This window comes from Colossoma macropomum, unplaced genomic scaffold, assembly GCF_904425465.1.
Source record: "Colossoma macropomum unplaced genomic scaffold, Colossoma_macropomum, whole genome shotgun sequence".
Classification (NCBI taxonomy): domain Eukaryota; kingdom Metazoa; phylum Chordata; class Actinopteri; order Characiformes; family Serrasalmidae; genus Colossoma; species Colossoma macropomum.
The window spans coordinates 6,663,753-6,681,096 of NW_023494786.1; the positions used below are offsets into that span (position 1 = coordinate 6,663,753).

A 17,344-nucleotide genomic window follows, 5' to 3' on the forward strand; every position below is an offset into this window, starting at 1 on the left:
AAATATAGGCCTGTACATGTTTTTCAATGATTGCTACAACTTCTAGAGCACTAGAAGAACTACTGCAGAAGAACAAGTTAAAATACAGGAGCATGGAAGGACCTATCAGCTTAGAGCAGGTGTATATTATAGTCTTAGGATTTTGCCTGTATTTGAATGCAGCTGCTACATCTATACCAATACGCAATAGCATAATTATGCATGAATCATTGTGCTAAATAGCCAGTTGCCTCTTATTTTCCATGTCACACTGTATTTGATTCATGTTATTTCAACAGACAACTGATTTACTGTTTTTTTAAATGCCAGTTTGGCCCATTAAAGAGCATAATAATGTTGTTTATATTGCAAGTTTGATTGATAAAAAAGTATTATTTCATGTACTCATTTACCCCACACAGTGTGAGCATTAGATTAAAATTGGCTATCAGCCAATTTGGCCGTAAAAAAATCAGAATGGGACATAAAAAATCATTATCAGTGCCTCCCTAACTGTGAAGAAACATGCTGACTCAGATTTCTTTACAGCGGTGGTGATCTAAAATGATTAGTGAACCTACATGTGTCTTCTGGGTTATATCTAAAGCTGATAATGGTAAAACTGTTTTAAATCTGAAAAAAATGTTTTGTTTTTTTTTATACTGTTTTGTATTACAGTGCCCTGCATGTACCTCTCCACCAAGAGCAGATTTTTAAAAATACATTTTAGACCAGAACCTTACGTCAAAATTATCAGAAAATAACGTCTCAAGGGGTGGCACGGTGGCGCAGTGGGTAGCGCTGTCGCCTCACAGCAAGAAGGGCCTGGGTTTGATTCCCGGCCGGGTGACCAGGGTCATTTCTGTGTGGAGTTTGCCTGTTCTCCCTGTGTTTGTGTGGGTTTTCTCCGGGTACTCCGGTTTCCTCTCACAGTCCAAAAACATGCAGTCAGGCCAATTGGATGTGCTAAATTGCCCCTAGGTGTGTGTGAATGTGTATGTCTGTCTGTCTGCCCTGGCGACCTGTCCAGGGTGTATCCTGCCTTCTGCTCAATGACAGCTGGGATAGGCTCCAGCACCCCACCGTGACCCAGAAGGATAAGCGGTTTAGATGATGGATGGATAATGTCTTGAGCATCATGTGTATTAGTAACCATTATATGTTAGATTTTTCAAAAGTAGAGGCATCAAACACTTTGGACATCTGGTTCCTATCACCACCACTGTGGACAGTTCTGAATCAGCAGGTTTCTCTAGACACATCACTCGGAATGACTCTGTTTACATCTCAAAGATTTAATTATGCATAACTTTTTAAAAATTGGCAGAAAAGCTATGCTCAGATCGATTTAGCTTATGACCAGGCATAAGCCCTGTTGGTTTAACCAGCCTCAGCTGAGTAACTGCTGACTTGTTTTAGGCTGGTTTGCACAGGGAGCTCACTAAACTGTGCTGCACTCCAGCCCTCCAGGACTGAAGCTGGACACCCCTGGCTCCAGCATATCTATGGGCCCTGATACACCTCACCAAATCTTCTCAGCCTTGGGGATACACCATAGACGGCTCTTTGGTCAACCCTGTGAGCTAAACACACAGCTGACACGTAGATAAATAAACCTTGTGTTGTAGCATCTCACTAGACTGTGAATTACAGGCCGAGAGAACGCTCCTCAGCCAGAGTGTGTGTTCGTAATTCATATTTGGCAGGAAGAGCCTGGCGCTGAGGGTTGTTTTCGCCTCGTGTTTTGTACCGTACCCGTCCTTTGGTGCGGTTCTTGCGCTTGGGAACGTCCTCCTCCATCTCCTCTACTTCCAGTTCGTGGGGGAAGTCTCCCACCAGCAGCTTCTGCAGACACAAACATAATACACTACAGTGAGCCATAGTAAAAGATAACGCTACATTTGGATAGCTCCCTTTAGACTTGAATATAAAGTCATGTCTGTGCATACAAACCATTAGCAGAGCACACTGATATTTGTCAGTTTCCTGCTTTCTGTATAACTACATACTCTGAAAACAAGCATGAGAGAGGAAAAAAAAAACATTTAATCACTCTTATAAATACACACCAGCTGTTTCTCCTTTAACAGCCAAACTAACAAGTCAGGTTTAGCCGCTGAACAGACATATAAGAAGGAAGCTTGCAGAGACAAACAAAGAAGCTTCCAGCCTATCAACACTCTATGAGGCTCATAAGGGAGCAGCTGACACCAGCACATAAAAGAGACCAGTTTGTCACCATAAAGGAGTAAATTGCAGCGTTGTGGCCATTAGCGGAGCCATTGTCATCAGACACTGACACAGTGAAGGGTCACTATGGCTAGGATATCATCGTCAATCACTCAAAATCCATCGCTTTAGTATATAGAAGCTTCCACTGCATTACACTGCCTACTTAGAAGTACATGCTTGAAAAACTTATTGTGCTGCTCATTTAAAATTTAAGACAGATATTCAATCCATCACATTTTCATTACACAGCTTTTTAAGCATAACATTATTTCCCAAAGTGATGGGAAAAGAATATGAAAGTGGGGCTGTGCAATATGGCCAAAATGTCATACTGAGACTGCAATATGTCTTGCAATGTATTAAAACACACTAATGAATCCTTAACGCAGTTAAAGACTGGCCTGCAATATTTCTGACCAAAATGATTCACATTTGTTGGATCATGTGAACGCTAAAACATTTGTGACTGGACAGGACGCTCATGACCAATTGTGCAAAATTACAACTAGAAAACACTGTAGTTGGTTACAGCAGTGTTTCTCAACCCTGGTTCTAGAGGCACACTGCCCTGCATTTTAGTGCTTTCCCTGGTTTAACATACTCACTACAACATAGTAAGGGGGTGTTAATGAGCTGATTAGTTGGATCAGGTATGTTGGGAGCAGTGAAAACCTTAAAACGTGCAGGGAAGTGTGCCGATACTGGCCCTGATTCAATACTTAACTACTAAGCTTTAAAATGAGCTATTTTTAATGAAGGTACTGCACTTCAACTGAGCATAAAAGTAGGCTATCACCCTCAAACTACCTAAATATGTGCACTGTGCCTACAAAAGCACAAAACAAGCAGCAGAAACTGATGAAGCCTGAAACAAAATAAATATTGTAGTGATGGAGGTGGAGCTTCCCAATAGTCAAAGCTATTTTGTTGGATTTTGTTAATTATTATTATTTATAGGAGCTAATGCTGACTGATTTCTTTGACCCTTTAATAGTATTTCCTGGGCCTTAATACACTACATGGCCAAAAGCATGTGGACACCCCTCCTAATAGGAGTTCAGATGTGTCAGGCACACTCATTGCCAAAAGGTGTTTGAAATCAAGCAAATAGCCATGCAATCTCCATAGAAAAACGCTGGCAGTTAAATTGGTTGTACTGAAGAATTCAGTGACTTTAAATGTGTCACTATCATAGGATGCCACCTTTGTAAATGTAATCATCTAAGAGCAACAACAGCTCTGCCATGAAGAGACCACATAAACTCACAGCACAGGGGCAACAGCAGCACATGAACTGTGTGTGGGAAGCTTCATGAAATGAATTTCTGTGGCCAAGCGGCTGCACACAAGCCTAAGATCTCTACGCGCAATGGCAAGTGTTGGCTAGAAAGACGTGAAACATTGGAAATGTGTTATCTAGAGTGTTGAATCACACTTCACTATATGGCAGTCTGATGGATGTATCTGGGTTTGATAGACACCAGGAGAACACTACTTACCATGCCAACAGTAAAGTTTGGTGGAGGAGGGATAATGGTCTGGGTTTTTTCAGGATTTGGGTTCGAGTGAAGGGTAATGTTTATGCCACAGCATACAAAGACATTTGAGGCAATTATATGCTTCCAACTTTGCATCAACAGTGTGAGGAAGGCCCTTTCATACTCCAGCATTACTGTGCCCCTGTGCACAAAGCGAGGTCCATGAAGACATGGTTTGATTTGGTGTGGAGGAACTCCAGTGACCTGCACAGAGCCCTGATCTCAACCCCACTGAACACTGACTTTCTTGTCCAACATCAGTGCCTGACCTCACAAATTCTCTTTTGGCTGAAAGGGCACAAAATCCCACAAACACACTCCAAAATCTTGTGGCTTGCCAGAAGAGTGGAAGCTGTTATAGCTGCAAAAGGGGCTAACTCTATATTAATGCCCAGGGTTTTAGAACGGGATGTCCAATAAGCTCATGTAAGTTTGATGGTCAGGTGTCCACACTCTTTTGGCCATATAGTGTACATTGTGCAGCTCTATACAGAAGCAGCACAGTACACAAGCCCATGAATACAGATTATGCCTAAATCTTAACTACAGTATGGAGGACATACAGTCCTGCAGGAAAATCAAAAGCCTAAAGGGGAAATGGAGCTCCAGAGAATTTCCTTCCTGCAGGGGCCTGCAGGGATACAAGCAGCAGATCACAGGTCTTCTCCCAGATCAGCTCCGAGGTCTGCAGAGTGCCTCTTAATTGAGGTGCAAATTGGCTAATTGTCGACCCCTGGGATAGATGTCACTTCTGGAGTGTGTGTGCATGTGTGTGTGCGAGGAATGGGGGGAAGGCCGCGCTGAGAGTGATGACAGCTCATCCAGGGCTGCTTCGCAGGGACACACATTCACACAAAGCTGCTGGTCCACTTTCACACATAAATACATAGATGTCAAACGTGCGTTCGTTCTCTGCCTCATTCCACACCGTCAATACAATTGCCATGTCTCACTTTGTCAAACTCGCTCACGCAAAACGGTAAAACAGTCGCACGCTCGTACGCATGCTTTGTAGTTAACGAGGAACTCTGCCAGTGGGGGCGTGTCATTGCTGCAGGGAATTGTGTCAGTGCCAAACAGAGACACAGACACTAAAGAGAGACTGGAGGGGAGGAGACAGAGAGGGAGTATGAGAGAGAGACATAGACAAGCACATAAGAGTTGGAGTAGGGCATATGGGAATAGAAGTGTAGAAAGTTTGGGGCACAGTTTTACAGAACTTAAACACCCACTTGAGTACGCACTTGAGGAAGTTGACTTGGCAGGGAAAAAACAAACCGAGTTCATACCTGACACTCGCTCATGGCCTCCTCCTCCTTGGTCTCCACCTTCTTGTCTAGCGGCTCTCCGCTGAGTAGAGCCTCCAGCACAGGACCCTCAGGAACACCTCCTTCTTTCTTCAGGGCAGCCTCGTAGTCTGATTGTACACAAACACATGTAGACAAACAGCTTTTTCTGATTCTTTGATTAGGAGTCTGACCTGATCTAAAAGATCCAGGCATATTTTAATGGATCGCTATCAGCCATATTAAGCGAATTCATACTCAGGTTATTTCTTATGGCTCTGTTTTTAGGTTATAGAAGTGATGTAAATGGACTTTACAGCAGTGTATTTTTTAAAGTTCAGAAGAATTTTAAACAGCTGTAGTGTGGAAGGATTTTGAAGTGGAAAATAAAAACAGCCCAAAAGTCACGTGCAATATTTACAACAGTAGTGTTTCAACTAGAAAAACCAATACAGATAATTAAAACTTTTCACAGTATTTTTACATACAGGCACAACGCACTAGTAGTGCCACATATAAAAACAGCTGTCAAACTCTGTGTACAATGATTTTTCTTCAGCATTTAACATACTGTAATGCACTAAAACAGTTAAACAGGACAGGACAATGCAGTTGGTCAGCGTTCTTTAAGTAAGGACGTTATCCATGATACGTTTGAGTGGGTTGAGAGACATTTTGGACATGTATATCCAGAAAAGATTTGGGTGTCTATTGACTTCTAGTGTTTGTTAGCAACGTTAGTGTAGCTCACATTAGTGACAGCAAAAAAGTTCCGTTTCCAGTCATCTCAGATAGAGGAACTGCACTGAAGACTGAGTGTTATATTACGGACTCAAGCACTACAACACTACTCAAAATGTACTGTAATGTGCTGTGCCTACTAAAATACAAAAATATCAGATCAGGATTTTGTATTGGCAGCTACTTAATATTAAATAACTTGGATGGGAAGTCAAATAAACTTGACTGGCACATCCCTAATGACTACATTCACAGTGCCCACTTATCAGACATCTATTACTCTTCCCAGGAAACCAATTACACGTTCCACAAAAATGGTACTTTCCATAAAAAACCCATGGACAGCATTACACCACTTGAGGTAACGTTCATGCTCCTTCTTAGCAATATCATCAGTGACTGTGTCTTACCTATCTTGAACTCGATGGGCCCCAGACGTGGATCGTCCAGGATGTTTAACCGCTTTTTCTTACGCCAGCAGCGAGCTGGATAGGTGTACAGCTGACCTGGAGCCACACCTGCAAAATCAGAGCTGCTGTTATAAACATTCAGCAAAGAAATTCTTCAATGAAGGCCACTGCACCATGTCACACAACATCCTAAAGTTCAAAACCATCATTCTCAATGAAGGTGAGCACACTGCTGCCAACATTCAGCATCAAGCCACCACTTGGCTACACTCAGTACTGCTCACTGCTCTCAATGCACCACTAAGAATCTTATTGTTATGGCAAATAAATTAAACCTAGAAAGAGTCCCTAGAAAATTGGTTGTAGATAATATGTGGCTTGAAGTTTACAAATAGAAAAGCTCAGTCTAAAGTGTTTTAGATAAACAGACAAATCTAAATGGTATGTTACCTCAGCTAACGTTACTAGCCTAGTCTTTTCACCTTATAACTTTCAGCTAGAGAAGAACACATCTGTGAAGAGCTACGTTAGCCATATGCTACTTTAGAATAAGACCGCCCTCATGAAGAGTTTATGAATGGCTTACAATTATTTTATTAATGCTTATTAGTTATGTCATAAACACCTTAAAAATCATGAATAAGCAGGTACAACACATAAATAAAAACTAACTGTCTAACTGTATATGTCCACGCTGCCGCATTGTGCATCATGGTTTGCAGTGTGCAGTGAAAAAGTTCTGCAGATTTCAACTTCAAACGCAGTGCCATGGCCGCAGTCACTTGCACAGCCGGGCAACGGTGCACTAGTCTACATCACGAATGCCAAATATAACTTTCTCTGAGAGTAGAGGGTAGAAACTATGGCTCTCTACCTCTTTGAATCCATGACAGTGTTACATACTAATGAAATATCTGATTTATACAGAACTGTTGACAGAGGAGGGGGAAGATGTTCGACTGGATGGGGTTTACATGGTTCAAGCGGGAAGGCAAAATTTATCTCACACAGAGCTTGTAGATTACTTGCTAAAGTAACAAGCTTGCGAGTGAGACTGGGCGAGCTATCTTCCTTGCTTGTGTAGAAGACTGATGCATTCTGAAAATTATAACAGCATAAAAAGCAGAAGTCTGTGTTTTAATCTCACTGTGAGCCTCTGTGCAACAGAAAACTACGCATCAGATTGTTTACTGCCCCAGATATGTTCAGAATGGTTTCTTCATTTTCATGACGACATACAAATGGCCACCAGTGGAGAGCATCCAGATGTGGCCCAGCAAACTACAGAGAGAAAAAGTGCAAGTGGACGTGTGCTGTGATAGTGAGCCAACATTCATCTCTACTGTTAAACCTCAGATCTTTCTGATGACTTATCTGATATTGTTTTCTCCATCAGTCAGTATTAAAACTGACAGCTTCATCTTTTTATGGCTACAACTGTCTATTAATGACATTAAGTTGTTTATGTCTTAATTAACGACCAATAATTTTAAGCCATGAACCCTTTATAAGGGTCTTATTCTAAAGTGGACCCATTAGCTGACACCAAATGTGATGAATTCACAAAATAATCTTACATTTTTATTCCATTAACTGTATACAAGCGGAGCATAACATGAATTTGACCTTAATGTTTGTCACTGCTCTCACTTTGACTTATTCTATGTGGAACAGCTGCATTTTGTATGATCTGCATCGCGGGGCATCTGCTACAGTGGTCTTTACACTACAGCTCAAAAGTCTGGAAGCAAAAATAACTTAAAAGTAACTTGAAAGCATTTTACTTAACTATGGTCAACTAACTACTTCGTTATTTGTTTTGCACCTGGTGATTATCCTGCAGAGCTTTAATCAGATCCACTTGATTCTTGTATTCAGAAGCTCCTGGAGGCTTGTAGAAATGAATCAGGGCCTGTATTCATGAAGGTTCTCAAAGGAGGAGTTCTGATCTAGAATCTATTCCAGTCAGTAAAGACATAGTAAATAAGAGAGGAATATGATTCTGGATCAGCCCAGCAAGCTTTGTGAATATAAGGCCCAGGTGTGCTAAATTAGGAGTTTGTAAAGAATGTCCTACTGATTGCAAACAAATGCAAGGTTTTGTAAAAACATTGGTTACATAAACACTGACATCCATTAACATATTGTGTTGTACTGTAAAGGTCTGCATTCCCACCACAATATCTCATGGGCCGGGGCTAAGTGTGGTGTGTGGGGGAGCAGGTGGTTAACCAGGCCAGTGCAGGACAACGCATAAGTGTAGAAAAAACAGCCCAAATAAAATAATAATCATTTATTCATTAGCATAAATAAATAATATCTAGCAGCAAAATACCGAAAATGTATAAACTCCTTCTATATCACTGTGAAGCTACAGAAATGGCAGAGAGCTCAGACGGTTAGACGGCGACAGCTGTAGAAAGTACCCTTAAAAAAAGCAAACACATGACAATAAAGCCAACTAAAGACAAGTCTGGCAGTCATTTTAAATCAGCACTAACTCAGATGGAAACCAGTTATAGGGGATTGCAAGCGGGACAAAATGTTCAGGCAGCGGGCGGTCAGAGGGACATACAGTACAGATTTCCTGTGGGAGCGGGACTAAAAAATAATTGTTCAGGTTGGGGCTGAACAATTAATTGTTTTTACATCAAAATGTGAAAGTGTGCAATTTTCTAACTGCAAGAGATGCAATTTTAAATATATACTATATTATCCAACATTGTCTTAAAAAGTTCAAAACTGCTGTGCTGGACTTTTTGGAGAAAAAAAAGAAGAAAAAGAAAAGGAAAATTCCTAATTCAGCCCCAGTACTGGTTGTTGGCAAATACACATAACTGTAAAATGTTCTTGAATATTCTCCAGTAGTCGAATAAAGCAAAGACTGCTCAGTGCCCCTTACCTCTTCTCCTACTGGACAACCATGACTTTAAAGTTTAAATTAACGAAACATTTCACTGGCCTTTGAAGCTTCCTTGCCCAGTCCATATGCAAAGAAATCCACCTCCTCTCCTCCTCTCTCTTTCACACATCAACATACACACAGTGAGGTTCCCACCTGGGCCTCGGTGGGTCTTCTCCATCCATATGTAGCAGTTACTCTGTGCCACGCCTGTCTGCGAGTCCAGAAAAGGCAGGCGCATGGAGCGCTCTGCACACAGACGGGCGTTATAGCTCCTGCAGTGTTCAATCGCCTCCCGATAGAACTCCTCACCCAGACTGGAGAGAGAAACGAGAGGTTTTGCATCAGATTCAGAGACAGTTTTAAGTTTTAAGTGCATTTCTAATGCTGAAAAGAAACTAGGTTAAATCAGCAGTTACAACACAAGGAGAAATGAAATGTAACTATTAATTAGTGGACCATAAAGGGTCCTTCTCATGAAAACAACCGTCCTAGCTTTTTTAAATAAAAGATGTAGTATGTCAGGGGTGTCCAAAGCTCAACCATAAAGTTCAACAGCGAGATGGAAATTTTTCATCGAGAGCCACAGCAAACGTGTGTGTCTCATGTGTCAAAAGGCTGTAATAAATTTCTTATCAACAGACATGAAACAAAACATGAACATTACAATAAATATTCAGGAGAGGGCAGAGATACTAAAGCAACTGCAAGCTACCCCACTCTCACAGCACCAGCTTCTAATCAGAGCTAATTCAATAGTTCAGTAAATATTAACCCTTTAAGGTCAGACAAAATTTAGCTATTTATGCTGTTTAATCTGCTCTGCTAGTTTAATAGAGTGATTTCTATTGCTGCATTTATTTAAAACATAAAGAACACTATCTAATAAAACCAAAAATGTATAGATTTATGTTTAGTTTCCCTTACAAATTATATTTTTGAACAAGTAAACACTTGAATGTAATGAATATATTAGACATGTGTTATTAACACTGAGGTTATAGGGAGTGTTTTAGTTTGGACTCATTTTGAAAGCAGCACAATACAATGCACCCAGTCAGACCACAGATCATTTCCAACAGTCTTTTTCATTTTAAGGATTAAAAAAAGGGTGGAAAATGATCATGTAAAATTAATTTATGACTGGTTTTCACGCATAAAGCCACACAGATATCACAAGTGGACCTCAGGAGAAAAAATAAGAAAATGTAGCCTATGAGCCTTTTAAAGCCACAGTTCACCAAAAGATCTTATTAAAAACAGTTTTCCCTTTACCCCAAATGTACTCGAACAGCTAAAACATGTAAAGTGTCCAAAGTTTGTTTCATTAGTTTTGCACTGGAGTTAAAAACACACTGTTTGGATGGAATTGCACAGAAATATAGAAAAATTGGTGGGATTGCCCCTTAACTACTTTTGCAAAGCATAGCCTAAAGACTAGTCAATGGCAACATAACATTTCATGATCGTACACATGGTGACTTATGATGAATGCAAAGATCACGCTGCAGGAATTTAGGAATTACTGGAAAATGTTCTTCCTGGGGAAGTATGCTGTAAAGGGCAACCCCAGGCTAACTCCTATGCCCTTGCTGTTATCTATACAAATGAACAAATGTATGTAGTTTCTACAGTGCTGTTTGGTGTGGTGTAAGCTTTTGTGCTTGTTAGCTAGATTAACCTCAAAGCTCCAGGGAAAAACTAAAGGACTCAAATCCCAAATAGGTCCTGGGTGATTGGCTGCATTTAAGCTTTATAAATCTGACTTTTGACAAACTTTAAGGAAGCATGCATTAGTTTAATGGTAAAGCTGAGATTAATCCGGTCATTACACAAGTGGAAACTGAATTAATAACTGAGTGGATCTTAAGGTTTAGGGACGTTGGCTTGTCAGTAGGCTGTACATAAGCATTCCAGAGTTATTTGGTACCAGTTCTATGTTCAGCCATGTGCAAACAGTGTAATTCCAAGCTGAATTACTTACAACCGTTCTTTTTCATCCCTTGCATTTTTTTCACCCCACAGACCTCAATCCATATTTCAAATCTCTCTCGCTCCTGCAGTTTTCAAGCTAAAACCGCCAAGCTTGGTAAAAACACAGTAACTGCAGCAGTACATTTCATTTTGTTTGCTTATTTCACTCCATCACTCTATCTATTCATGGGCAACCACTCATTGTGCTACTACTCCAGTAAGCAAGTTACAAACAATAAACCTGCGGCCAGACTACTTTTCTATTCATGCCTTCTTAATTTGTTGTCCACCACTGACTTTCACCAGGGACATCTTCCTTGCTTATTCATAAAATTCACTATTTAGCCTTAGTAAATCTCACATTTCATGGTCTGATGGCAAGAATGTAAAAACGTAACATCAGCATTCTTTATTGTCTGGACATGGCGGTAGGCTGACCGAGCTCACGTGCAAAAGAAAATGCCCAGTCAACATTTTAATTTTCTCTACTGGAGAGTGCAAGGGGGAAATGAGTGTGAGCAAAGATGCTGAGGTACATACTGTAAACACTGGAATTTTTACTGCAGGGTTTGCAAGCAGAGAACCATCGGACTACAGATGGAGGGCGGCGAGAGATCATTTATTTAATTTCTAGTCAAAACAGCCATTAAGTACAATTTATTCATTTCTCAGGAGGATAAGACATAGCATAACCCACTTACATAAGGAAGGCTGAAGTGGAAAAAAACAAGTTTCCAAAACTGGAGTTCAAAAAACTTTTAAAAGTTAACGACCGTGCAAAGACCTAGTAGACCACCAAAGCTGTCCCCATCAGAAAAACAGTACTTAAAGCTTTCATCTTTGAGAGGGAGGTGAAAATCAAGCTGCAATCTTGCTTCAAATCATTGTGAGGAGATAACTCAACACTGTAGGTCTGAAAGGATGTGTAGTCCAGACTTCAACATAACGTGTTTGAGATTCTCGGATTGTGAGAAACTGAAAACGCAACCAACTGCTAAGCCTGAACTTTGGAGGTACGGAAAAATTTCCCTGCAGATTTCTTTGAAAGTCTCCTCATTAGAATGGAATGGTAATAAAGGCAAAAAGTGGACACACTGAATGAAACAGAAAAATGTTGTGTTGTTATTCAGCTGTTGAGGCTTCGGTGTCATTTTCTGTGAAATATATGATTCTGCTCACACAGCAAAATGAATAACCTGTGCCATTTTGACTGGACATTTGCAGAGTACTGTAGCTGTAGGGTCCATTACTTTTTCACATATTAAATGACTTAATTCTACAATTTAATTTTAAATTAAAATGAAGAATCTGCAAACCAGATTAACCATTACGAGTCACAGTCACTGCTAGAAAAAACAAAAGAATGTTAAAATTACAATTTATTTTTTTCACTTGCAGCTAACTAAAGTTATTGTTGTGCACTTTTTGATATGTTTACATCATTGTTCGATGGAAAAAAGCCAAAAGTGCAGTGTAAGTTTAATCTATATAGGTCATTAGGAAATTGTGTAATTACAATAAAATTATATATATATATATATATATATATATATATATATATATATATATATATATATATATATGTGTGTGTGTGTGTGTGTGTGTGTAGACCATGTCATGTCAGACCAGGTCATGTCATGACCTAGATTTCTTATTTTCCTGGCTTGTACATTATTTTAACTACAGCTACAGTTCTCTGTTAAGAATATACACTATGAAACAGATAACTGCATTTAAAAAAATGAGTAGAGAGCTAGAATCTTCTGGATCTAGTCATCCTCATACCCACAAACAACAAGAAGATGAGCTGGGTACCAGAGCGCGAACACACAGAGCCTTGGTGATATATCACAGCTCGCTTTAAAACAATAAGAAGCACTACTAAGGCTGGAACCAGGGCAAAGAATGAAGCCAAATTGCATCACGCACCAATGAATACATTGCTAAACCAACCCTTGGGACGGAAGCTGACACTGGCTCGAGGTGATGATGATGATGTAACAGTGAATGCATTGGACACACTGATTGGTGGACTGACCCATTTTTGCCAGCGGGGCATTGGAGGACAGCCTTCGGGCTCAGTGCTGACACTGCTTAACTTAAATATCCAGTGCAGCTCTAACCAGTCAGTCGAAGCAAGTGTACACTGTGTTACGAGTTTAAAACTTTATCTCTTTACTTCAACTTTACCACTTGCTCGATCTGTTTGGCATCTAAAATTCAGAAGTTCTGTCGAAAGGTTATAGAGATGCGCTCGCAAAAAGACAAAGCAAAGTGAGCTATCAAAAAGGCTTATCCTCCAACCACTCGGATGCTGTTGGCACGCTTTGATCTGTAGGAAGCCCAGAAACTCATTACTTTACCATTCCATTGTTTTGGCCTATCTGCCTCGAGCATCAAGTCTGGCTTACACAACACCTTTTCAACTAAAGTTTGCCACTGAAGTTTAATGACAGCATCACAACTAATAAAATAACAAGAACTGCACACCAAGCTTATAATTCCTTACAATTCCTCACATTTTATCCTTTAACATCACCTGGGTGTACAATACTGTACCACCAATTCACTTAATTTCCAGTCAAAACGACCAGGAATAAGTCATTTTTCAGCTTCAGGGGGAAAAAAAGCAAGAAAACATTTAGAATAAAATTACACAAAAGCCTCACCAACTAAATGTCCACCTATTGTGTTTGTTACAGCTTCCATTCTTTTCTGGAGACTTCAATTTTTGAAGAAATCTGCAGGAATAATTTTCCACACTTCCAAAGTTCAGTCTTAAAAGTTGGTTGCATTTTCTACTTCCCCTGATCCACATAATCCCAAACACAGAGTGATGTAGAGGTCTGGACTCTGGGGTGGTCAGTCCATTGTTCTGAGAACACCAGCAGCTTCTTTGTTTGGTTTTGCCGTTGATGTTCTTTTGTGTCTGTTTCCTTTTCTCAGGCATCTTTGACAGCAACACATCCTATCAGACTCATAGTGTTGAGTTGTCTTCTCACAGTGGCAGGATAGACAGAAATACCTGTGGATTTTTTTAGCTCTGAGGCAAGAGTGGAGCTTGATTTTCTCCTCTCTCAAACGTGAAAGCACTGGTTGTTAGGGGTCCCATTTTGTTTTGTTTTTTATTTTATTTTATTTTATTTTATTTTCATTAGACTTTCGCTGAAACTAGAGCTAAAATAGCTGTTTGTCTGATGGTGAGTTTTGGTGGGTCTTGACTATCATCTTCCTTATGCAAGTGGATTATTATACATCTAGTAGTGCAAAAGGAATAACTTGTAATTAAACGCCATTTTGAATGGAAATTAAATAGATGAATGGTGGTCTGTGACCTTTCCACTGTTACTTGAGAACATTTTATGAACTCCAACGGAGATTCTTCACTCCTTTCTGCTCAAAGCCTACTGGACAATTTAGCAGGATGCTAGGTTTACCTTTCGCTTGTGGGACTAACTGTTCTTACAGAATACAAAACAGAGCAGAATCAATGCAATTACTGTAGAAGAAGCTTTAATGAGAGGGGCTAGAGGAGGAGGAGATGAGAAAAAAATAATATCTACATCAAATATGAACTAATATGAACTCCTGTAATCTGGACTGGAGGCGCTTGGCATTCTAAAGTGAAGCAGCTCCTCAAAATGTATAGCAGCGACTAGCAGGAAGACATGTGCATGCACTTTAATGAGCGTACCTGTTCTTTATGACGGTTCCACTCGATTGCCTGGAAAGAGAATGAGAGAGAGAAATTCTGATGAGAAAAAGAGAAAAACCTTCCCGTTAAAGTCTCTGCCTCGACTCCTGAAGTAATAGTGGAACATATCGGCCCTATTATAAGCATCGTTAATTATATTACACCAAAACGCACTGAACTTCATTAGACATGCTGCTCAAACAGTCTCTATAAGAAAACATTCGACTACATATCAGTGCTGTTGTATCAAAACCGTGTAACTTGATTTATAGATTTTTTAGGCCAACACCAGCTGTTCTTTACACTGTGTACGGATTTGGAGAAGAATGGACCAAGAGAAATGGTCCAAAATTACTCGGTCATTTTTACACACAATAAAGAATGTATCTCTTTCATAAACTTAACATTGAGGAGATATAAGGGTTTGTTTACAACAGAGAGATATTTGGTGCTTTGCAGGCGATTTGGCATAGCGGAGAAGAGAGTGAGGCTGCTGGTAATGGAGGGAAAATCAATACGAGAAAGCAGAAGCCTGGAGCAAAACCAGCCGGAGTTTAGCTTGCTGTTCATGGCGAGGAGGGCATGAGCAGAACCCACCGGGAAAAGAGTGCATGCTGGCGTATTTAGCATGTGGAAGTGTTTCTCCCTCTTTTTATTTATGAGCGTGCTCGGAGTGGAGAGGGTGAAAGAGCAGTTAGAGTGCTTGTCTATGGATCTGTGCATGCGTGTGCTGGTTTTTAGCTGTGGACCAGCAGTACTGAATCTTGCAATACGGTTTTAATGTCACCGCTCTAAGACGCAGCGTGCTCAGGAACACAATAAGAAACTAACAATAGCCTCTAACTGCTGTTTTGGGCCCAGTTTTACTTAAAGCAATGTAGCATTACTCAGATGGAGAGAGAATTGAAAACAATGCTTTTTTCTAATTCAAAAATATGCAATATGTTGCACATTCACATGCAGGCTCAAATGGCACCCGCATCTATGTTCAGTATAGTGAACAAGGCCTATCTGACAGTACAGTTAGTGCAGAAAAGATTCATATTTCGTATCATTTTGGTCCAGCTAGACTGCAGTTAGAAGCATTAGTTGCCACAACATTTGATCTGCTCAACTGCAAATGACTCATTTGGAGCAGAGACATAAACAAAGGCACCATCTGTATCATCTGTATCATCTATATTATGAGTGTTGTGGAAAACAAAGTAACGTTACAGTAATGCGATTATTTTTCCTGTAACAAAGTAACGTAATAAGTTAGAGTTTAGAATTCTTGTAATCACATTACAGATACAGACGTGATTACAACTGTGTTACATGCCTTTCTCATTTGTCTCCAAGGCTGGTTCAGACTTGGCTGGTTTTGTTAAATTAAAACAAACCCTGATGCGATTGCTCTGCTAGCACTGTTCGCTAGAGCACTGCGATCCGAACCAAATCAGCAGACCAAGATCCCCTGAGCAGGCTGGTCTCGATTCACTTCAGAGCGAACTCTGGCGCAGTATGAACACAATGCAGACCAAAGACATCTAAACCAACTAAAGGCAGAATGAAGAGTCGTCTCCTCTCTACATAACTTCTTGGTACGTGGAAAAGACAAGTTTCTGATGCTGTTTTGACACGTGCATGTGTTTTCTCATCTCTTTATAGGGTCTGAATCAGTAATGATAGAACGGATAGTTTGGGTTTTAAAATGAGGCTGAGGCAAATTTGAAGTCATTATAAAATACCTGATATACACATCTGACTGCAAACATAAATTACACGTATTACATGTGTTAAGGTGCCAAGGTTTCTCCATTTTGTAAAAGCAGCAAGCCACTCGAGACAGTGTAAAGGCTCATTTATGCTCAGCGTTAAACACGGATACGGATACCGATGGAGACTTCCATCTGTACTCTGCATTCATTTCATCTGTATTTGTGCACATTACCACCGGAAGCCGTGGGGGGCAGCGTGGCCAATAGTTCACGCGAGACACAATGTCAGTTTCTCTCATTGGTAATATGTCTACATGTCACAAAGTATTTAATGGTCTCACAGACCACCACAGTCTACAATGGTGCCTCTTTCATAGTTGGTACATTATCATGACCTCCTCCACCATCACCATGTTTGTTGTTGTCAGAAACTTTTTACTCTGGACTGCCCACTAGTGGATGTATTGACATCCACACCAGCGTAAACGACATATGGAAGTACACTATATGGACAAAAGTTTTGGGACAGCTCCAAGCGCTTTACTGACATCCCATTCTAAATCCATAGGCATTAATATGGAGCTGGTCCCCCCTTTGCAGCTACAACAGGTCCCACTCTTCTGGGAAGCTTTCTACTAGACTTTGGAGTGTGTCTGTGGGAATTTTTGCCCATTCATCCAGAAGAGCATTTGTGAGGTCAGACACTGATGTTGGATGAGAGGGTCTGGCTCACAATCTCCATTCTAGTTCATCCCCAAAGGTGTTTGATGGGGTTGAGGTCAGGGACTCTGTTCAGGCCAGTCAAGTTCTTCCACACCAAACTCACCCAGCCATGCCTTTATGGACCTTGCTTAGTCATGCTGGAACAGACAAGGGCCTTCCCAAACT

General features: G+C 40.5%; 1 protein-coding gene across 1 annotated transcript in view; it reads right to left on the bottom strand.

Annotated features, from left to right (window-relative positions):
• dpf1 (D4, zinc and double PHD fingers family 1) overlaps nt 1–17,344 on the bottom strand; it is a 59,334-nt gene that overhangs the window by 29,156 nt on the left and 12,834 nt on the right. Inside the window, exons 3-7 of the mRNA XM_036556744.1 lie at nt 14,757–14,786; nt 9,245–9,405; nt 6,187–6,294; nt 5,039–5,166; nt 1,735–1,824 (exon numbers count right to left, since the gene is read on the bottom strand). Coding sequence (XP_036412637.1) covers nt 1,735–1,824; nt 5,039–5,166; nt 6,187–6,294; nt 9,245–9,405; nt 14,757–14,786 — 517 coding nt within the window. The remainder of the gene's footprint in view (nt 1–1,734; nt 1,825–5,038; nt 5,167–6,186; nt 6,295–9,244; nt 9,406–14,756; nt 14,787–17,344) is intronic.